Source organism: Mustela putorius, unplaced genomic scaffold (assembly GCF_011764305.1).
Source record: "Mustela putorius furo isolate JIRA1106 unplaced genomic scaffold, ASM1176430v1.1 tig00003853_pilon_pilon_pilon, whole genome shotgun sequence".
NCBI lineage: Eukaryota > Metazoa > Chordata > Mammalia > Carnivora > Mustelidae > Mustela > Mustela putorius.
In genome coordinates, this window is record NW_025422005.1 from 38,584,034 (window position 1) to 38,607,948 (window position 23,915).

A 23,915-nucleotide genomic window follows, 5' to 3' on the forward strand; every position below is an offset into this window, starting at 1 on the left:
TTGATAAGTTCTTTATACATTTTGAATACTAGCCCTTTATCTGATATGTAGTTTGAAAATATTTTCTCCCATTCTGTCAGTTGTCTTTTGGTTTTGTTAACTATTTCCTTTGCTATGCAAAAGCTTTGGATCTTGATGAAGTCCCAATAATTCGTTTTTGCCTTTGCTTCCTCCCTTGCCTTTGGTGATGTTCCTAGGAAGAATTTGCTGTGGCTGAAGTCAAAAAAGTTGCTGCCTGTGTTCTCCTCAAGGATTTTGATGGATTTCTTTATCATATTGAGTTCCTTCATCAATTTTGAGTCTATTTTCGTGAGTGGTGTAAGGAAACGGTCCAGTTTCATTTTTCTGCATTTGGTTGTCCAATTTTCCCAGCACCATTTGTTGAATGTCTTTTTTCCATTGGACATTCTGAAAGTCTCCTTTATGATGGGGTCTTTGTCTGGTTTTAGAATAAAGATAATGCTGTCCTCATAAGAAGGGTCTGAAAGTTTTCCTTCTGTTTCTAATTTTTTAAGCAGATCCAGGAGAATAGGTATTTTTTCATCTTTGAATGTTTGGTAGAATTCCCCAGGGAATCCGTCAGGTCCTGGACTCTTGTTTTTAGTAGGTTTTTGGTCCCTCCTTCAATATCATTACTATTTATTGGTCTATTCAGGTTGTCAATTTCTTCTTGTTTCAGTCTTGGAAGTGTATAGGTTTTTAGGAATGCACCCATTTATGCCAGGTTACTTAATTTATTTGCATATAGCTGTTGATAATAATTTCTGATGATTGTTTCTATTTTGTTGGTGTTAGTCTTCCCACTTTCATTCATAATTTTATTAATTAGAGTCCTTTTTCTTTTCTACTGGATAAGTCTAGCCATGGTTTATCAATTTTACTAATTCTTTCAAAGAATCAACTTCTAGTTTTGAAGATGTGTTCTACCATATTTCTGGTTTCTAATTCATTGATCTCTACTCTAATCTTAATTTTTTTCCCTTATTGTGCACAGGATAGGCTTAATTTATTATTGATTCTCCAGTTCTTTAAGGTGTAAACAGAGTTTGTTTATTCAGGATTTTTCTATTTTTTTGAGTGAGGCTTCAATGGGTATGTACTTCCCCCTTAGGACCACCTTTGCCATATCCCATAGATTCTGGACTGATTTTTCATTGGTTTCTGTGAATTGTTTAAGTCATTCTTTGATTTCCTGGTTGACCCAAACATTTTTGAGCAAGATGGTCTTTAGCTTCCAAGTGTTTTAATTTCTTCCAAATGCTTTCCCTGTGATTGAGTTCCACTTTCAAATCACTGTGGTCTGAAAATATGCAGGGAATAATTTTGGTCTTTTTGTATTGGTTGAGACCTGATTTGTGACCCAGTGTGTGGTCTATTCTGGAGAAAGTTCATGTGCACTGGAGAAGAATGAGTATTCTGTTGTTTCAGGGTGAAGTGTTCTGTATATATCTATGAGGTCCATCTTGTCTAGTGTATCATCCAAGTTCTTATTTCTTTGTTGATTTTCTGCTTGGATGACCTGTATATTGTTGAGAGTGGAGTGTTAAGGTCCCCTACAATTAATGTATTCTTATCAATATGTCTCTTTATCTTGATTAAACATTGACTTATGCAGTTGGCTGCTCCCATTTTGGGGGCATAGATATTTACAACTATTAGATCTTCTTGTTGGATAGACCATTGTATAGACCCTTGAAGAATGATATAGTGTCCTTCTGTATCTCTAACTACAGTCTTTAGGTTAAAATCTAATTTGTCTGATATAAGAATTGCTACCCCAGCTTTCTTTTGCAGTCTGTTGGCATGAAAGATGGTTCTCCATTCCCTGGCTTTCAGTCTGGATTTATCTTTAGGTTAAAAATGATTCTCTTGTAGACAGCATATGGATGGGTCCCATCTTTTTATCCAATCTGCAACTCTATACTGTTTTATGGGAGCACTTAAGCCCTTCACATTGAGAGTGATTATTGAAATATATGATTTTATTGTCATGATGTTACCTGTGAGGTCCTTGATTCTATAGATTGTCTCTGTATATTTCTGCTCTGTATCACTCTTGGGGTCTTTCTCCTTTTATAGAACCCCCTTAAGATGTCCTGCAGGGCCAGCTTAATGGTCACATATTCCTACAGTCTGTACCAGTCATGGAAGTTCTTTATCTCTCCATCCATTCTAAATGACAGCCTTGCTGGATAAAGTATTCTTGGCTACATGTTATTTTCATTTAGTACCCTGAAAATGTCTTGCCAGCTCTTTCTGGCTTTCCAGGTTTTTGTGGACAGGTCAGACATTATTCAATGTTCCTCTTTCTGTATGTAAGGAATCACTTCCCCCTAGCTGCCCTTAAAATATTTTCCCTGGTTTTAAAATTCATGAGTTCCACTATTACATGTCCGGGGGTCACTGTGCTCTCCTTAACCTTGGGGCATATCCTCTCTGCCTCTAGGACATGAATACTTGTTTCATTCCCCAAGATTAGGGAAGTTCTCAGCTAGGATTTGCTCAAATATGTCTTCTAGTCCTCTCTCTCTCTCCACCCCCTCAGGGATCCCAAAAATTCTGACAATGGAACATTTCATGGTGTCATTTATTTCTCCAAATTTGTTTTCATGGATTCTATGCTGTTTTTCTAGGCTTCCTCCTCCTGATCCTTCTTTTCTATCAGTTTGTCTTCTAGATCTCTAATTTGGTCTTCTTTTTTTTTTTATTAAATTAATTTATTTATTTTCAGCATAGCAGTATTCATTATTTTTTCACCACACCCAGTGCTCCATGCAATCCATGCCCTCTATAATACCCACCACCTGGTACCCCAACATCCCACCCTCCCACCACTTCAAGCCCCTCATACTGTTTTTCAGAGTCCTTAGTCTCTCATGGTTCACCTCCCATTCCAATTTCCCCCAACTCCATTTTCCTCTCTAACACCACTTGTCCTCCATGCTATTTGTTATGCGCCACAAATAAGTGAAACCATATGATAATTGACTCTCTCTGCTTGACTGATTTCACTCAGCATAATCTCTTCCAGTCCTGTCCATGTTGCTACAAAAGTGGGGTATTCATCCTTCCTGATGGAGCCATAATACTCCATAGTGTATATGGACCACATCTTCCTTATCCATTCGTCCATTGAAGGGCATCTTGGTTCTTTCCATAGTTTGGCGACTGTGGCCATTGCTGCTATAAACATTGGGGTACAGATGGCCCTTCTTTTCACGACATCTGTATCTTTGGGGTAAATATCCAGTAGTGCAATGGCAGGGTCATAGGGAAGTTCTATTTTTAATTTCTTAAGGAATCTCCACACTGTTCTCCAAAGAGGCTGCACCAACTTGCATTCCCAACAGTGGAAGAAGGTTCCCCTTTCTCCACATCCCCTCCAACACATATTGTTTCCTGTTTTGTTAATTTGGCCATTCTAACTGGTGTAAGGTGATATCTCAATGTGGTTTTAATTTGAATCTCCCTGAGGGCTAGTGATGATGAACATTTTTCATGTGTCTGATAGCCATTTGTATGTCTTGATTGGAGAAGTGTCTGTTCATATCTTCTGCCCATTTTTTATATGTTTGCCTATTTCGTGTGTGTTGAGTTTGAGGAGTTCATTATAGATCCTGGATATCAACCTTTTATCTGTACTGTCATTTGAAAATATCTTCTCCCATTCCGTGGATTGACTGTTTTTTTTACTGTTTCCTTCACTGTGCAGAAGCTTTTGATTTTTTGATGAAGTCCCAAAAGTTTATTTTCACTTTTGTTTCCTTTGCCTTTGGAGACATATCTTGAAAGAAGTTGCTGTGGCTGATATCGAAGAGATTACTACCTATGCTCTCCTCTAGGGTCTGGTGGATTCCTGTCTCACATTGAGGTCTTTTATCCATTTTGAGTTTATCTTTGTGTATGGTGTAAGAGAATGGTTGAGTTTCATTCTTCTACATATATCTGTCCAGTTTTCCCAGCACCATTTATTGAAGAGCCTGTCTTTTTTACACTGTATATTTTTTCCTGTTTTCCGAAGATTAATTGACCATAGAGCTGAGGGTCCATATCTGGGCTCTCTACTCTGTTCCACTGGTCTATGTGTCTGTTTTTATGCCAGTACCATGCTGAGTTGGTGATCACAGCTTTGCAATAAAGCTTGAAATCAGGTAACGTGATGCCCCCAGTTTTATTTTTGTTTTTCAACATTTACTTAGAGATTCAGGGTCTCTTCTGATTCCATACAAATTTTTGGATTATTTGCTCCAGCTCTTTGAAGAATACCGGTGGAATTTTGATTGGAATGGCATTAAAAGTATAGATTGCTCTAGGCAGTATAGACATTTTAACAATGTTTATTCTTGCAATCCAAGAGCATGGAATGATCTTTCATCTTTTTGTGTCTTCTTCAATTTCTTTCATGAGTGTTCTCTAGTTCCTCAAGTACTCTCTCTATTCACAGATGACATGATACTTTATATGGAAAACCCAAAAGACTGCACCCCCAAACTCCTAGAACTCATACAGCAATTCAGCAACATGGCAGGATACAAAGTCAATGTGCAGAAATCAGTGGCTTTCTTATACAGTAACAATGAAAATATAGAAAGGGAAATTAGAGAATCAATCCCATTTACTATAGCACCAACAACCATAAGATACCTGGGAATAAACCTAACCAAAGAGGTAAAGGATCTGTAATTTGTTCTTCTGCCACATTTACCCTAGCTGTAAGAGTATCTAGATTAGATTGGATCTCATAGATGCATCTTTAAATTCTGCCAGATCAGTTCTCACTTTTGCTCTTAGAGAATCTACATTGCCATTAATGGTTTTCTCCAACCTAGCTATTGTTTGCATAACTGTTACCCTGAAGTCTATTTTCAACATCCTGCTTACATCCACATCCATTAGTTCTGTGGTGGAGGTATCACAGTCTCTGAATTTTTCCTCTGTTGTTGGTTCCTCCTCCTAGTCATTCTGGTGAGAGGTGGTTGAGGGACTGTACAGAATTCAAACTATCCAAACTATTTGACAACCCAAGCAAGATGCATCTATTTTATAGGGAACTTATGGTTCTTAGCCTCTTGTTCTTTCAGCCTGTCTTCTGAGGCAGGGCCCTGCTGCACTGTTACTCAGGCAACCCTGTTTGGGCAGAGTTACTCTGCCCCGTCAGGGGGATAGGGTCACTGAAAAATGGTTTTGGAGATGCTGTTGTTCTCTGGCAGCTTCCTCTGTTTGCTTTCTGCATCACTTCTGAGAGTCAGAGCAGAAGTGACCATATCCAATCCTCTGTCTCTGAACAGGGAGATTATAGTCTGTTCTACAGTAAGCCCTTCAAGCCACACTGACTCTGTTTTTGTCTGTGCTGCTAAAAACCACAGTGTTCTGGGCTGTGCACCCCACAGCAGCACTCCTAACCCTCACTTCCAGGACCAGGCATGTCTCTGCCCTTTGTGCTTTTAAAGCTAGCCGCCCCCCCCTAGTTTGCACGGGTACCTCTATAGCTCCAGGTTTCAGTCTGGGGATGTAGTAAAGTCCTTTCCCTGCTACTACTGGTTCGTGAGTCTGTGCCAAGCCCCCAATGTGGGACATTTTGGCACTCTGTGTTATTTCATCTTCCTGGCACCAGTGCTTATGGCACCTCCCTCTCCCTTCTGTTTATCTTCTAATATCTGCCTACAGAATCACATCTCCCCCCCACACACACACATACCTTTAAATGAACCACTGGAGATATTCTGTTGGTATTGGTCCTGATGTTTCTTCTTACATCTCAGGCTGATTTCGTGGATGTTCAGAGTGGTCTGGTAGATATCTAGCTCAATTCAGAGACCAGTTGAAATAGGGTTTCCTACTCCTCCACCATCTTGGCCCCCTCTGAGATAATTATAGATTCTCATGCATTTGCAAAAATAGTATAGAGAGGTCTTGTGTACCCTTCATCTGGGTTCCCTCAAAGGCTGCATCTTATATAACTATAGTTATGAATACTGAAGAACAATTTCAAACCCAGGAAATTTATACTGGTACATGAGTGAATAGTTATATGCCATTTTATAATATGTAATCACACCACAATCAAGATACAGAACTATTTCATCACCATAAAGATTTCTAAGATGCTACCCCTTATGATCACACCCACCCCACTATCCCTTACCACTCTATATTATACATAACTTATCACAGTATATTGATGTTGAAATTTACCACTTTGAGATAAGAGCAAAAATTCTACCTCCTTTTAAGTCCCTTTACCTTTCCACATATAATATGATTATGTTAAATATTTCCTCTACATATATTGAAAACTGCATCAATGTTATAATTATTGCTTCAACATCAAGCATAATTTAGAAAATAGAGAAAAAGTAGTTTATTTTATTTACCTATATTTTTACTTTTTATGTTTTTCTTTTTTTGTTTTGTTTTGTTTTTTTCTTTTTGACATTCCAAGAGACATTCTTTTATCATTTCTTTTCTCTTTTAAGAACTTCCTTTTCCCATTCTTTTAGGGTAGGTCTTAAAATACTCTTTTATTTTGTTGAAACTTTTCCTTCACCAAAATGTCTTGATTTCTTGAAGGATATTTTTGCTGGATATCGAATTCTGAGTTTACAGTTCTTTTGTTTCAGTATTGAAGGACATTGTGCCACTTTCCTTTGTCCTCTATAGTTTCTGATGTGAAATCTGTTGTGATCAACCTTATTTTCCAATATAGATAAGGTGTTATTTTCTCTTGCTGCTTTTAAGATTCTTTCTTTCCTTAGTTTGGTCATGATGTTTCATGGCCTAGATTTCCCTCACTTTTTTTCCCGTTTGGGGTTCACTCATTCTTTTGACTCTGTAGGTTTATGTCTTTTGTCAAATTTGAGATTTCAGCCATTTCAAATTTTTCACCTCTCCTTCTGGAATTCTAGTGACATGAATGTTAGATTTTTGGTCCTGCAGGTCCCTGAGGTGCTCTTTATTTTTTAAGCCTATTTATTAATTCATTGTTTAGATCTAGTTCTCCTATTGTTCTATCCTCAGGTTCATTTATTCTTTTCTCTACCTCCTGTACTCTGCTAATAATCCCAACTTCAAGTGGCTGATAAAATTTCAGATTCCTCATGTGGTCTGACATCATGGAGAAGAGGCAAGGATTCATTACTGACTAGCAGGAATGAAATTCCCAGTTCCCTACTTTTCTGACCCCACCTGGTGGAGGGTTGGAACAAAGATGGACATCTAGGTTCCCCACTTCTCCTTTGTTGGGGAGGGTGGATGTGGGCAATTTTATCCTGGTGTTTGGCTAGAGTGGGCAATTACTATCTCAAAATTTTCTGTCTTACTGGGCTGAACTCCCCCTCCTCTTTTTTGGTCTTTAGTTTGCAAGAAGACTTTTTGGAGGACTTGTTTTTGTCTATGCATATTGGCATTTCTAGGCTTCTGGCTCCTCAAGTAAACATTCTAGCACATATGAAGCAAAAATGAAATGCAGGGAACTCACCACTATATCAGTTCGTGAGGTTCTGAGAAACTTAGTCAATCTTCCCCTTCTCTCTACTTTCGGTCTTCTGTTTGTTCCAAAAGTAATATATATGGTTTTTAGCCGTACTTAGTGGGAGAAATAGGGAAGAGTGCATCTACTCCATCCTTTCCCAGAATGTCTGTAATATCTTACCTTTTCTTTTTAATGCCATTATATTTATTTTTGGAAACTCAGTTTTAAGACTATACTAATGCCAATATTCTTAAGACACAAGCTCAAATGAGAACAACAACAAAACAAGACAACAACAAAAGGATCATCTTACAGCTCTTAAACTATTTTTTTTCAATGACAATTCTTAATGTTGTCCAGATTGCAGTAAAACTGATAAAGAGACAGACCAAGGGTAGCATTTTAAACTGGTGCAACATATTTCAAGAGCATGCATAGCAGAAGCTTATAGTCATCAATCCTACAATCTCTCTTTTAGGAACTGTTTCTAAAAAATAATTTGGCAAATCTCTCTCTCTCTTTCATCTATCTGTCTATCTAATATTATCTACTTTAAAAAAATATATTATATTAAAAAACAATGTTCACCAATGAAGATATGATAGAGTAAATTATGATATATAAAAGCAGTAAACAATTCTCCAACTATGGTATAATGAACAATATTAAAAAATAGGACAAATTGTTTTGATACCATGTTAAATGAATAGAATATAAAATGGTATATATACATACATATATATATATGTGTGTGTGTGTGTGTGTGTATGATTCCTACTGTGTGAAAATGTGCTCATGGAAACAAAAAATTAAAAAATAATATGTAAAATTTTAAAAACTGTTAGATTTAGCAAAAGGATAATGGATTAATTCATTTATTTAACAAATATTTATTGAGTGTGTCCTATATACCAAGCACAGTTTGGGGTGCTAAGGATACACAAATGAATACAAAGATGATAAAAATCCCTATTCCCATGGCTTACTTTCTAATAGATGGAGGGACTGGTAACAAAATAAATAATACATTATAGTTTTCTAGATGGTGGTAATAAGTGTTATACAGAAGAATAAAGCAGGAAGATCAGGTATATGGGGGGCAAGGGATATAATTTAATTTTAAATGTATGACTTATTTGTGTTTAAATATGAATCTATTAATTCATAATTTTTAAACAAAATGTTATTTTTTGTTACAATAGGGTACAGCCCCATTATTTCAGAAAATGCATGTTTAATATCCAAAGTTTAGTTTCTCATTTCACAAGGTCAAGCCTGAAGATTATCATTACATTAAGGATAATATAGAACCAATGCTATTTGCACATAACTATCACTACCCTTAATTCAAAAGGGTATTTATTATAACTGCCTGTTAATTTGTTGTCTATCCCTTGGACTTGTATCTCTTTCTTGAATTTTCATAGCCAAACTTTTGAAAGAACCATCTATATTTATGATCTCCATTTCTTTACACTTTCTTCATCCCCCCAACTCATTCATTATCTCACACAGCTGGCTGGAACTACTGCCATGTCACTAAAATGGCACACAATAAAGTCTCTAATGACCTCTACATCTCTACAAGCATTGGGCATTTTATTACTTTAATTATGTTTGACCTTTCAGTAGCAGTTGGCAGTGTTAGTCACTCCCTCTTTTTTAGAAAAAACCTCTCTTCTTGGTTACATGACACCATACTATTTTAGCTTTCTTTCTACCCTTCTGGCCAGTTCCTCCTATCCTCTTTTGTGAGTTTCTCATCCCCTACCAGACTTTTACACCTAGGAATTTCTCAGAGCCCTGTCCTAATCTTCCCTCTTGAGTCTATACATCTCCCTGAGACACCATATCTGACCCCACCATTCTGGTTATCATGTACAGGCTGTTGCCTCTGAGTCTATACCTCCAGATTCCTCTCTTGGGTCTTTTACCAATACACCCTACAGCCTACTTGACATCTATATTTGGATATCTCTCAGGCTCTTCTAGCTGCATATTTCCAAGTCCAAGATCATACTTTTCCATCCAAATCTGCCAAAACTCTTTCTTCTTATTACCCCCCCCTTTTTTTTCAGTAAATGACACCACCAGCCCTTGTGTGGCATATGCCAGAAAACCCAGGAATCATCTAAAACTCTTATCTCTCTTTTATCCTCTACATCTATTCAATCAAAAAATTAAATTGTTTTTCAGCATAATCTCTTCCAGTCCCATCCATGTTGCTACAAAAGTTGGGTATTCATCCAATCTGAGGCTTTTGAAGGGGCGGGGGATGGGATGTTGGGGGGGAACCAGGTGGTGGGATTAGAGAGAGCATGGATTGCATGGAGCACTGGGTGTGGTGCAAAAACAATGGATACTGTTACGCTGAAAAGAAATTTAAAAAAATTTTAAAAATAGATACATAAGACAAAAAAGAAAAAAAAAGGTTAAATTGATTCAATCTTCTGTTAACCCTCAAATTCATCCACTTGTTTTCATGACTTACTGTTACCAACTTAATCCATCATCAGCTTTAGCCTAAGGTATTGCAAAAGACCCCCAAACAACTGCCCTCCTTCTGAAATATTCTCTATTAAGTATTAAGACTGATCTTTCTAAAATGCCATTCTGATCATATCCTGCTTAATTTCTTCATTTTCTTTACAGTGCCTTCAGAATCAAGTCCAGATCTTTACTTTGGCTTACAGAAATCCTCTCAATATCACTCCTATCTATTTCTCTAGTCACCTTCTCTTTAGAATTTCATGTTCCAATCATATTGGCCTTTTATCATTAAAAATGCAATGTTCTGGGGCACCGGGGTGGCTCAAAGGGTTAAACATCTGCCTTCAGCTCAGGTCATGATCTTGGGGTCCTGGGATGGAGCCCCATATCGGGCTCTCTGCTTGGCAGGAAGCCTGCTTCCCCCCCTTTCTCTGCCTGCCTCTATGCCTACTTGTGATATCACTCTCTCTTTCAAATAAATAAATAAAATATTTTTAAAAATGCAATTTTCTGTCTCATCCCTTTGACTTCAAATACATTTTATTACTTCACACATATCCCTGCTTACTATGATATCACCTATTTATCCTTTAGTTCTCAGCATAAGTAACACACCTAGGGAAGGTCTCCTATCCTTTGGGCAGGTTAAGACTTAAATGCCGAATAGATGCCACAGCATGCTTAACTCTCCCTGTTGTCATAGTTATCACACTTTTCTATACTTAGATGTTTGATTCCTAGCCCAGTAGACTATGAGCCTTATGATAACAGTTATCATATCTCCTCCTACTATTTTGTTCTGATACCTTGCATAATTCCTGATCTACTGTAACTACTTGTAAAGATTTATTGACAGGGAGAAGGAGGGAGGAGAGAAGGAGGAAAAAAAGGAAGAAAAGGAGGGAGGAAAAGAAGCCTCACCCAATCATTCTTGAGTGAGAAAGGGGAAAAGGAAAGAAATGGTCAGGGAAATTAATAAATTTTTAAGTTATTTGAAACATTTTAAAGTTATCCATTTCACATGTGTTACTTATAAAACTGAAAAAGCTATTTTACATTTTACAGCAAGGAAACTGAGGCATATAAAAGAAATGTCATAGTTCATCATGTTGTATCTTCCATCTGGAATTCCATTTCCTTAATTTTGTTCATGTCCCATTTCCTTGAGTTCTACCTGAAGTACCAAGTGCACCCAAAGGTTCTCCTTTACAATCCACAGTCTTAATCATATAATTTTCTTTCTTTTCTCTAATCCTAAAGCATACTTTATGTAATTCCCTAATGGTTTTTAGCATAATGCAATTTATTTTGTACCTATTTCTGTTTGTGTTTAATTTCAACTTGTTGAAAATAAAATTTTAAAGAAATAATGTAGATCAGATTATTCATATTATCACCCCAAGACCTACCATAAAGTTAGATGCTCAATAAAATTATGTTAAATGGAAGCCACTTTTGAGATTTAGATTAAACTCCTCAATCTTCCAAAATCGACAAATCAATCAGAAAACTTGTTTCAGATCTGCCAAAGGCCAAACACCAGTATGCAACTTCTTGCTTATTTGTGTCTCCTTCTCCCACCTTCCCCACACATAGAACATGGAAGGAAATGTAAACTTGGGAGTTCTGAAGTCTCTGGATGCCACCACTTACTGCTTGTACAAATATCCTAGCCTTAGTTTCTGCTTGAGTAAGAATATAGATTTTGGCTGTCTTGTAATGTCAGTTCCCTGCAATGCCTATCACAAAGCAACTTCAACCTTGGACAATATTTAAAAAAAATAATAAATTGCTGTTGCATAAACTTCAGCCTTAACCACCAACACTTCTTAAGAAGTCTAATATGGAAATAAAAATAGAGTGAGCTAAAATAAGCAGAAAGTTTCTGAATTTTTCAGCTTCTCCATTTTGTTGCTAGATATTCTGACCTTATCTCCTCAAGGCAGAACAATCTTGAGTAGCCATATATTTGCTCAATGGCTTTTTAGCTGCTTCTTTTGTTCATCTGTTTTCTACAACTAGTTGATTGCCTTCAGGCCTTAGTGTAGTTTTGGTAATCTTTTTGACTTTGCTAACCTTAGACTTTGGATGCAAAGCTACTCACATGCCTTCATAGTCCCCCTTTTTATGAGACTGATGCGCTACCTACTGTGCTAACGAGGCACCTCATAGTCTCCCTTTTTAAAAACCAGACTGAGATACTGTTTATTTAGTAGGACTTTATTGGTCATCTTTTACTTTTACTTGGTCTTTCTTGGCCCATCAGTTATGGGTCCCTATAACAGAGGTGAAGAAGAATGTCTTATTTCGCCTTGAAGAGGTGAAAGTGTCTTTCCTAATCTGGTACATATTTCACCCAGGAAATTTAGAATTTTTAGTATTTGTCAGGAGGTAAGTTTGTTTCCAAGGCCTGTTCAGAATATTAAAGGAAGTGAAGTCCCTAGATAAGAAAAGTATCAGAAATTTCTTTTGTTTGGTTGTCTTGGATTTGGGGAAAACCAGAACTAGGAAAACACTAGAGGAGATATTCTAATACTTCAATCTACAATGTCTTTGTCAGTTTTGACTCCGGCTCTTTTCTAGAATCCTAAATTATGATGAACTCCTCAGGGCCAATAATATCTAATAATCTGAGAGCCAAACGGTCGTGTACAATTTTTGTGTTGCCCTAAGAACATTTAGAATGACTACTGGAAGACAGGTTCTGGTACAGGTAACTGACACAAGAAAGAGAAGAAAGTCCTAAGCAGAAAACACCAAAGGGGCAGAAACAATCCTCAGAACAAACCATCAGCAAACCAGAGTGGAACAATTATGGCATGTATAAATGAGTTAACAAAATTCTTTTTTTTTTTAAATAATTTTTTTTAAAAATTTAATTTTTTTCAGGGTAACAGTATTCATTTTTTTTTTGCACCACACCCAGTGCTCCATGCAAGCTATGCCCTCTCCAATACTCACCACCTGGCTCCCCCAATCTCCCACCTCCCGCCCCTTCAAAACCCTCAGATTGTTTTTCAGAGTCCATAGTCTCTCATGGTTCACTTCCCCTTCCAATTTCCCTCAACTTCCTTCTCCTCTCTAACTCCCCTTGTCCTCCATGCTACTTGTTATGCTCCACAAATCAGTGAAACCATATGAAAATTGACTCTCTCTGCTTGATTTATTTCACTCAGCATAATCTCTTCCAGTCCCGCCAGTTGATAAAATTCTAAAAAAGAAAATTCCCTTTGAGGACAGATCTTTTCTGTCATACTATATCCCCAATATCTAGAATAGTCTGTGACACATTAAGATGACCAATAAAGTCCTACTAAGTAAACAGTATCTCAGTCTGGTTTTAAAATGGGGGACTATGAAGGCATGTGAGTAGCTTTTCATCCAATTTCTGGGGTTAGCAAGTCAAAAAGATGCAAGATGAGACTTATCAACAACCTGATTTGCTCTGGTACCTTGTACCTTACCAGCCTGATGAACTACAGTAAACTGATTCTTAATATTTAAGCTCTTTTAGACATTTAGAAAAGCCCCATGACTGGAAAATGGCTATTTCTAAGAGCCTGCCAACACTGGGTAAGAGTACTAACTTCATTCTCAGGTATTATAATATAAATTCAAGGACTCATTAATATTCTAAAATTTTGCCAAGAGCCCTGACAGAAAGGTCCCAAAGATAATCTGTAAGAAATAAAACAAAACAAAATGAAATGATTAAAGCTTAAGACTTTTAAAAGCACAATAAAAGAGAAGACTCAAGCATTGAATAGTTGGGAAAAAGGGATGGTGATTATTGTTGCTGTGTAAGATTCCAACACAGAGCCTCATAAAAGAAGTACAATGTTATTTCAAGGACTCTCATGATTAGATCAACAGTTATGTCCTTTTGTTGGCAGGGTTTGAAGTACAGATCTACACATATACCTATTAGCAGAGATATGTGCTATATTATTATCCACTGGGCTGAGTTCAGAAACTCAAAACAAAGGCCAAATGCCTAACCCTTGTCCAGAACCCATCGTCAAAAGGAGATCCAGGAATAGCAGTATAGTTGACTTGATGCAGCAAAACAAGAAAACAAAAACAAAAAACCAAGACCAGGAAGATACTTTTATCTTTTAATAAAACGTTTTCATTATCATCCAATGTGTACACTTTTACAAACCTGAGCTTCTCAGCGCAGCATTTATAGAAAATTGCCAAGTATCATTTATAGATAAAAGCACAATTCAATATTTATGAATTGCTAGTTTTCTATAAATATAGACACTTGGAGATAATCTCACTAGGCATTAAAATTTGAACATGGATCAAAGCTAGAATAATATTAACAATTCCTTGCATTTGTATAGTGTTTTACATAATACTATTAATAATAGATGACATTTATTGAGCACTTAGAAAGTGCCAGGCACTTTACATGTAAATTCTTATAACGAATTCAGTTTAGTTCAACAAGCATTTAATTAATACCTACAGTGTGATAGATTAATAACACTGTTTCTGTCTTTAAAAACTCTAATTTTGGTGCATTCAATCAATGTTTGTTGAAAGAATAAGTGAATGGATGGATGAAAAATTGATCGGTTTGGATGGTACTGTGGGGTAATAACAATACCACAGGCTCCTCCTCTCAATATCTATGGTATTGGGAAAACACCTACCATCTCTTAGCCTCCATTTTTTAATCTGTAATATAGGAATATGTAAGCTCTCCCTTGCAAAACTGTTGTGATAATAGTGCCAGAAATGTAAAATATGTAGAAAGAATAGGATCTCAGTAAGTGAGAGTAGTTATCATCATCATCATCATCATCATCACTACCATAATTAATACTATTTTATTTTACTTATTTTATTTTTTAAAGATTTTTATTTATTTATTTGACAGACAGAGATCACAAGTAGGCAGAGAGGCAGGCAGAGAGACAGGAAGGGAAGCAGGCTCCCTGATGAGCAGAGAGCCTGACATGGGGCTCAATCCCAGGACCCTGGGATCATGCCCTGAGCCAAAGGCAGAGACTTTAACCCACTGAGCCACCCAGGTGCCCCCATAATTAATACTATTTTAAATAAGCCTATCAAACTCTCCTCACCCTTGCTATAGCAATGAACAAGTATAACTTTAACATCCACAAAGCATGTAACATCTATATAGAAATGCCACAAAAAAAAAAAAAAAACAAGCAAAGCAAGGGAAATCTAAACCCTAGTTCTCATGTTCTATACAATGTTCTATACAATATGTTCTTTGTTATTTTACATAAAATATATTACATAAAAATTTGTTTGTTATTATACAACAAATATATACAATGTCCCACTCAATGTTCTATACAACATCAATGCTCAGTCTAAGAAACAAAAATAAAAACAACATAGAATCAATTTCAGTTATGTTTCCAAAGATACCATGATAAGAGGCAGGAAGTTTACCAAATAACAGACTATACCTTCTCTAATAATGGAGTGCTGGTCACTCCATATAAGGAACCATGTTCCTTATTACAGCATTCTCAAAGAGCCTGAGACCTAGAGCCCAAACCATAGGTATCAAGAAACTCAACTTACTCCCCTCAGTGCCAGTGAGGCTAAACCCTAGCCATTCAGCAAATAAACTTTGAGACCTGGATCAAATTCCCAACCAGAAGGAGGCCCCATTCTGATCACTTACCATTTGGGTCTGCTTGTAGATTTCACCATAGGGGCCATCCCATCTCTATATAGACTCTTGGTTTTACTGAAGTTAACAATGTTGAAAATGACTCTCTGAAAAAAAGAGAAAAGTTTATCAGAAGATTATGCTTTGCAAGTTGTCACTTCTTGATAATCAGGAATGGAAATTATAAAGCAAGGTTAGAAGAAGCCATATGAAATAGCTACCAACAATATAATGAAAAAAAATGGTGCCTGCAGAATATCAAAGTATTTGTGCCATCTTAGTATAGTAGTCAGGAGCACAGACTTTGGAACCTACTCTACCACTTTCAAGCCATGTGACCTTGCCAAGCTACTAAACCTTTCTATGTCTCAGTTTCTTCATTTGAAAAATGGGGATAATAAAGTACTTAGGGTACTTAGAATTACTGATGATAATTAAGTAAGGTAATATATGTATAGTGTTTGGAGCCATGCTTTGCACATAGTTAATGTTACATAAATTTTAACTATTATTATTAACTGCTCCCTTTCTCCAGGCTGACCTAAAGTTTATATGGAAAAGAGTAACAGTATTACTAGAGTAACAGTGTTGCATTTAAAGTTCAAAAAAGATAACTGAATGCAAAATTGAAATTCAAATGTTCTGTAACTGTTCAGCACCCTTTCACTAGACCTGGAGGATATATGTCCCCTTTTGCACTTCCTTTTGTTATCCTCTGCTCAGGGCCAGGGGTTCTGAGCTTAACCCTAATCTTGGCATCAATTTGTAGGAGCATATGTTCTTGGATAAGTCCCTTCCCCTCTCCAGGTTTCACCTTTAAAATGGGGTAGTGGAGTGCTCTAGATACTAAAATCTTTCCAGAAGGGTACTAGAGTTAAAAGAGATCAGCCTTAAAGGAAAAAAAAGCAAAAATGAACTTTTTGGGACTTCATCAAGATCAAAAGCTTCTGCACAGCAAAGGAAACAGTCAATAAAACAAAGAGCCAACCCACGGAATGGGAGAAGATATTTGCAAATGACAGTACAGATAAAAGGCTGATATCCAGGATCTATAAAGAACTCCTCAAACCCAACATACACAAAACAGATAGTCATGTCAAAAAAAATGGGCAGAAGACATGAACAGACACTTCTCCAATAAAGACATACAAATGGCTATCAGACACATGAAAAAATGTTCATCATCACTAGCCATCAGGGAGATTCAAATTAAAACCACATTGAGATACCACTTTACACAAGTTAGCAGGACAGGAAATAATGTGTGTTGGAGAGGATGTGGAGAAAGGGGAACCCTCTTACACTGCTGGTGGGAGTGCAAGTTGGTGCAGCCACTTTGGAGAACAGTGTGGAGATTCCTTAAGAAATTAAAAATAGAGCTTCTCTATGACCCTGTAATTGGACTACTGGGTATTTACCCCCAAAGATACAGATGTAGTGAAAAGAAGGGCCATCTGTACCCCAATGTTCATAGCAGAAATGGCCATGGTCGCAAACTGTGGAAGGAACCAAGATGCCCTTCAACGGATGAATGGATAAGGAAGATGTGGTCCATATACACTATGGAGTATTATGCCTCCATCAGAAAGGATGAATACCCAACTTTTGTAGCAACATGGATGGGACTGGAAGAGATTACACTGAGTGAAATAAGTCAAGCAGAGAGTCAAGTATCTTATGGTTTCACTTACTTGTGGAGCATAACAAATAACATGGAGGACATGGGGAGATGGAGAGGAGAAGGGAGTTGAGGGAAATTAGAGGGGGAGATTAACCATGAGAGACTATTGACTCTGAAAAACAATCCAAGGGTTTTGAAGGGGTGGGGGGTGGGAGGTTGGGGGAGCCTGGTAGTGGAGGGCACGTATTGCATGGAGCACTGGGTGTGGTGTATAAACAATGAATTCTAGTACACTGAAAAGTAATTTAAAAAATTTTAAAAAGAGAGATCAGCCTTTGATTTGGTAAAGAATTTATTATTACAAGTGGAGAAGAGAGATGGTGAAAGAGAAGAGTATTGGGGATAAAAGATACTCAACGACCATTGAAATTAAGTCCAAAGGAGAGAAGATGAGGACTAGAGCAAGGGCAGGAAGAATAGTCAGAGAAATAGGGCAACTTTCAAAAGGTTACCATAGGCTAGTTTTTCTATCCATAGGTAGTGAAAGAGAAGGAAGCATCAAAATTCACATATTATTGCATTGAAATATTTATTGTGTGATGTATTATATAATATCAAGTGCTAGGAATTTTATACATTTTTATAAATGTTTAAATATTTTTTCTATAACTAAAATTAAGTATTTTCTATAACTAAAATATTAACCTCTCCATTTTACAGATGTAGAAAATGAGCTCAGAGAAGTTAATCAATTTGTCCAAAGTCATGCAATTAATCTATGGAGAGTTGACATTTAAATCTAGGGAATAAAAAAGATAAGTAAAATGTCCATGATCTCTACCCTTGAGTTATTCACTAAAGTTCCAAAATTCCATAACTATAACCAAGCCAGATTTGTAAAGGACAAAAATAAATACAATGGCAATTTCTTAAGCCTTTAAAGTTTTGTTTTCTTAAAAGAGAAAATCAAAACTATCTTCTCTGTCTTCATATATGGGACTACCATAGAATGCTTTGTTCTATGAAATTAGCTCTTAGGTATAGCGTGTTTTCCTTTCTGCTCAGAGACCCAGCTACCAATCACCCATCACAGGGCATTTTCAGTTGCAGACCTCTCTTCTGTCATTAAATTAAGTCATAAAGAATGCCCAAGACTCTTCAATTATTAATAACCTGGACCTGCCTCTTGTCAGTTCAATTACTTCTCCCAGGGTCTTGACTACTGTCTGACTTAAGAAAATCAATATCAAGGTAACAAATGGCCTTTGAACTTTACAGGGCTAATTTCCCTTTTCTCTTCTGAGATTTTCCAGATGTCATATCCATTTCCAGTGAACCTGGAAGCCATGCTGCACTTTTAGGATCTAGATTAATGCTAAGTATAAGGGAAATCTAATATAGAAATACTGTTCATCTGTGAAGCTGGAATAAAGAAATGAGAAAGTGAAATATCCATTGATCATCAATATCCTACTATCCTCTGCACAGGAAGATTTCCCAGATCTTTTAAATATGCTATATTATTTAGCTGTTCCATCCATAAACAAAAGTTATCTATTTTAGCCCAATTTTAGACATGAAGAAATTGAAATAAAGACTCATAAAAACTATACTTTCTCTATGACACTCCATGAAAAGAGAACAACATCTCTTGCCATTCTCCACCCAAACTTTTTTTTTTTTTTTAATTTTCCAGCCTATTGAGCAAGCCAAATGTGGCTGTGAGAATCAAACATATGTGGAAGTAGGCAGTGCAGGAAATGTTGGCCCCCTGTATTTTACACTTAAGTATCTATTATTTACCCCAAATACATCACAAGAAATGGCATCCATAAGGCAATGGTAACAACAGTTATAATAGCTAACAACTCCTAAGTACTTTTCTATGTACCAAATTCTGAGTTAAGCACTTGTTCACAATATTTCAGTGTTTTGTATATTAGAATCACCTCATAAGATATTAGAATCACTTGGTAACTTTTAAAAACTACTGATGTTGGGCCTCAATTTCAATCGTACACTCTGATATCAGATGAATTATTTCATTTATTTTGAGGATAATGAACTTTTTGAGACATAGACTATTTATTATCCCTTATTTATAGATGAGGCAAGTAATATTGAGATTACATTAAGTTAATAAGTAGCAAGATCATGGACATTCTAGACAGATACATCTGGACTGAAACCCAGTTCCCTACTAGTTCTGTGAACTTGGGCAAGATAATTTTTTCTATTGATTATTTATATTTAAAATTGTTATGATAACAGCATTCTAACAAACTTCTATAAAAATCTATGAGGTTAAGTTAATCACCCAGTACATTGTACCTACCTGATAAGAGGTACTCAATATTTATCAAACATTCCTCCTTATCTTCAATAAAATGGGAAATTTTGATTCTCCTTCCTTTCTTCCTTTTATTTCTCTTTCTTTCTTCTTCAGATTTAAAATTTTAATCTAGGCTTCTTGTTTTAGCAGTAAGGTTTTCTAGGTCAGAGCTTTGTAAATAGTGACCTGCAGCACACTGATAGGCTGGGGATGGATTCTAGCTCTCAAGCCACCATATGTGAGGTACAGAGCTCTGTCTATTCTGACCAGCAGTTCATGTTGCTATGAAGGAGTGCAAACTTCATTCTAGGTGTAAACCATGGAAGAATCCAGTGTGGCCAGAGGTATAATGATGAGCCTGCATGCTGGCTAGCCAGTGGACTTGATTCTCTGGCTTTGCATATATCCAATACTTTTGTCTAATCATGAATAGGTTTCCCACTTAAGGATATCCAAGATACTCCCAGGGACTATTCTAAATAGACATGTGCATGATATAAACAAGAGGGTCATAACAATTTTAAAATATTTCATTACCTAAAAACATTTTATTAAAAGTCTGATTATATGTGAAAATCATTTAATTTTCACATGAAATGTCAACATTGCAATTATGAGTGAAAGGTAAGGGAAAGCTGTTGAATGACTTAAATATTATTTCATACAGTTTAAATATTTGAACAGTTTTAAATTTTTATCACTTTATTGTGTGAACAGTTTCTCATTGATGATGGTGACTATTAAGATTTTGAAGAGGTTGTCACTGAAAAGTCTTGATTAGGAATAGCATGTATCTATTACAGAAATAAAAGTCTCATATAAAAATGATATGTTCCCAGACACAAAACGAAGAGTTTCAATTAAAAATGTGAAGATTGATTGATTGATTTTTAACATTTTAGAGAGAAAGGAAAGAGTTCTATTCAAACCTAAGTCATGACAGCTGCCTGGGATAATACACAATCTTCACAAAGAAAAGAGTGCTCCAGGGAAGGAACATTTGGGGCAGGGTTATATATTTTGTTTTGTTTTACATATAGAATTACACATCATGATGAGGAAGAACATTCCAGAAAGTTAGGCTTTTTCTTATATTTTTATTAATGTACAAGTCAGTATGACTTTAATCTTATGGGAGCCAAAGAAATTCTTTTGCTTTTCTCTCTTTCTTTTTTTTTTTATTTACTGAATTCTATTTATTTATTTATTTATTTATTTATTTATTTATTATGTTTGGTTAGCCAACATATATTATTACATCACTAGTTTTTGATGTAGTGTTCAACGATTCATTAGTTGCATATAACACCCAGTGGTCATCACGACACGTGCCCTCCTAAATACCCCCAAACTGGCTACCTCATCCCCCCACCACCTCTCCCTTCTGTGACCCTCAGTTTGTTTCCCAGAGTCCAGAATCTCTCATGGTTTGTCTAAATAAACTTAACATTTGATTTCCTCTTTATAATTTGGGTTTATTTTTAAATTATGTGTTAATTTTTTTACCAAATTTCATATGGTTATCCAAAAAATGTTCCCCAGTTACCCTAATATTCTGTACAATATCATCTTCTCTGTGTGAATTAATATTTTCTCTATACCTAGGCATGAAAAAAGTTGGACAATACTGCCATAGATAACCTTTTGGAAAGTCCTAGAAACCATAGGTATGTTTGGGAACATTCTTTACTTAATGAGTTCCTAATAAATAGAAATCTACAGATGCCAGAAAAATACAGAGGTACAGAAAGCAGGTTATTGGTCTTGGTATCTAAGAACCTACATTTTAATATCCATACAAGGATAGCAAATGAGGCCTTAAATCTGCATGAGCCAGGAGTTTGGAATGAGATACCTCCATAAATCCAGTACTCTCAAAAGATATAGTATTAATAGAACTATGCTCTAGAAAGAAATCACTCACAAGCAGTGTGAAATGACAAAGAAGCATACCTAACTATTTCTGGGCTTGGGGTAGAAAAAGTAATTTTAAGAAATGGGCCAGAACATTTTTACATTTGGTTTGAAACTATACTACAAGTTGGACTTAAGAACCCAGGTCAAATATTTAAAATAATTTTAGTTAAAGGCAGATATCCCTGGAAATATCCCTATATCCCTAGGAAAAACAGTGAAATGTTGCTTGAAATGCACACATTTGCAGCGCAAGAACACAGAATTTCCATAAACGAGGTCCTGTGTGAGGTTAAGCTTTCACGCATATTTATAAAACATATAAGGAAATAATCCACACTAAAAGTGAGACTCAACCAAAAAATAAATAATGAATTTGGCCACAGAGAATTTCAAGTCATAAAACTGTCTGGTCAACTATAAGTAAAGTATTTTTGAAATGACTAAAAAATTAAAATAACATTTCAAACAGATGAAAACAAACAAAACACAATAAAAAATTAAAGACCAGAAGTATTCTCTAAAAAATTAAAGAGGGCTTCTAGAAATACATTTTTTATACTAACTGATCTTAAAATTCAGTAGACAAGTTAAAATGCAGAACAGATGATATTTCCAAAATTCAACATAGTGAATTAACAAATATGACAAAAGGATACTGAGGAAAAAATAAGAATTTAAATTAGATATGAGTTTATAAAGAATGATAAGAGAAACTGGGAGAGGCAAAAATCTCAAAAGAAAATGCTATTCAGATTCAAGAATCACAAGTCAATCCAAAGGAGGATTAAAAAAAATCTAGATATACACAAATCATAACAAAACTGCACAAGACAAATATAAAGGGCATGCTTTCAAAGCAAATCAGAGAAAACATAAGTTATCTACAAAGACACAGAAATTAGACTTAAGCAGACTTAACATTGGCAATGTGAGAGAGCTAAAATAGTGTAATTACTATCACCTAAGAATGAAGGTAAAATAAATTTTCAGACAAACAAAGCTAAGAAGTATAGCAGTTTCAGACACTCAGTAAAGGAGCTACTTACTAAAGGATGAATGTCAAAGAAAGAAACTGAACACCAAAGGTAATAGTGGCAAGAAACAACAGTGAGCAGAGTAACAGGTAAATCTAAATAAGAATTGACTGCATAAAATGATTATTATGAAATAATAAATTTGATAAGTGCTAATAAGCTTGCACCAAAACACTGATCAACAATAACAGAAGTGTTTGAAACTGGGGTGAAGTGGAGGGAGGCAAAATCAGAGTTAAAGTATGATAAGTTCTCTATATGGTTCCAAAGGAGGACAGGGACATTAACTAACTTGAGACATTACCATTAAATAAACATGTGGCAGTTTAAGAGTAGTCACTATAATTATAGAAACAGGAGTTGTAAATTCTGAATGAGTAAGAAGAAAAATAATAAAGAAAACATGACAAATATAATAGAAGATTTGACAGGATGGGAGGATAAAACGCAAAGAAAAAGCATTGTACATGGAAAACCCAAAATAATATAGTAAAAATAATTCCAAATATCAGTAATCATAAAAATTGGAATTTGATTAATTTACTCATTTAAAAAATTTCTCTGCTTGACTTATTTCACGCAGCATAATCTCCTCCAGTCCCAGCCATGTTGATACAAAAGTTGGGTATTCATCCTTTCTGATTGCTGAGTATTATTCCATTGTATATATGGACCACTTCTTCTTTATTCATTCATCTGTTGAGAGGCATCTGAGCTCTTTCCACAGTTTGGTGATTGTTCATAGGATTAGTCCTATGAACATTGGGGTACAGATGGCTGTTCTTTTTACTACATCTGGGGTAAATACCTTACAGTGTAATTGCAGGGTCATAGGGTAGCCCTATTTTTAATTTTTTTGAGTGAAATAAGTCAAGCAGAGAGAGTTAATTCTCATATGGTTTCACTTATGGAGAATAAGACATAACATGGAGGACATTTGGAGAAGGAAAGGAAAAGTGAATTGGGGGAAATAAGAGGGGAGACAAATCATGAGAGACTGGACTCTAAGAAACAAACTGAGGGTTTTGGAGGGGGTGTGGGGAGTTAGGTGAGTCTGGTGGTGGATATTAAGGAGGGCATATACTGCATGGAGAACTGGATGTGGTGCATAAACAATGAACCTAGGAACACTGAAAAAATTAAATTTAAAAAATAAAATGAGGGCGCCTGGGTGGCTCAGTGGGTTAAGCTGCTGCCTTAGGCTCAGGTCATGATCTCAGGGTCCTGGGATCGAGTCCCACGTCGGGCTCTCTGCTCAGCAGGGAGTCTGCTTCCTCCTCTCTCTCTGCCTGCCTTTCTGCTTACTTGTGATCTCTCTCTGTCAAATAAATGAATAAAATCTTTAAAAAAACAAATAAATAAATAAAATGATATGTTTCTTAAACAAATTA

General features: G+C 36.0%; 1 protein-coding gene across 1 annotated transcript in view; it reads right to left on the reverse strand.

Moving 5' to 3' along the window:
• Positions 1-23,915, reverse strand: part of AGBL4 (AGBL carboxypeptidase 4) — a 1,601,862-nt gene that overhangs the window by 752,969 nt on the left and 824,978 nt on the right. Inside the window, exon 4 of the mRNA XM_045064492.1 lies at positions 15,633-15,727. Coding sequence (XP_044920427.1) covers positions 15,633-15,727 — 95 coding nt within the window. The remainder of the gene's footprint in view (positions 1-15,632; positions 15,728-23,915) is intronic.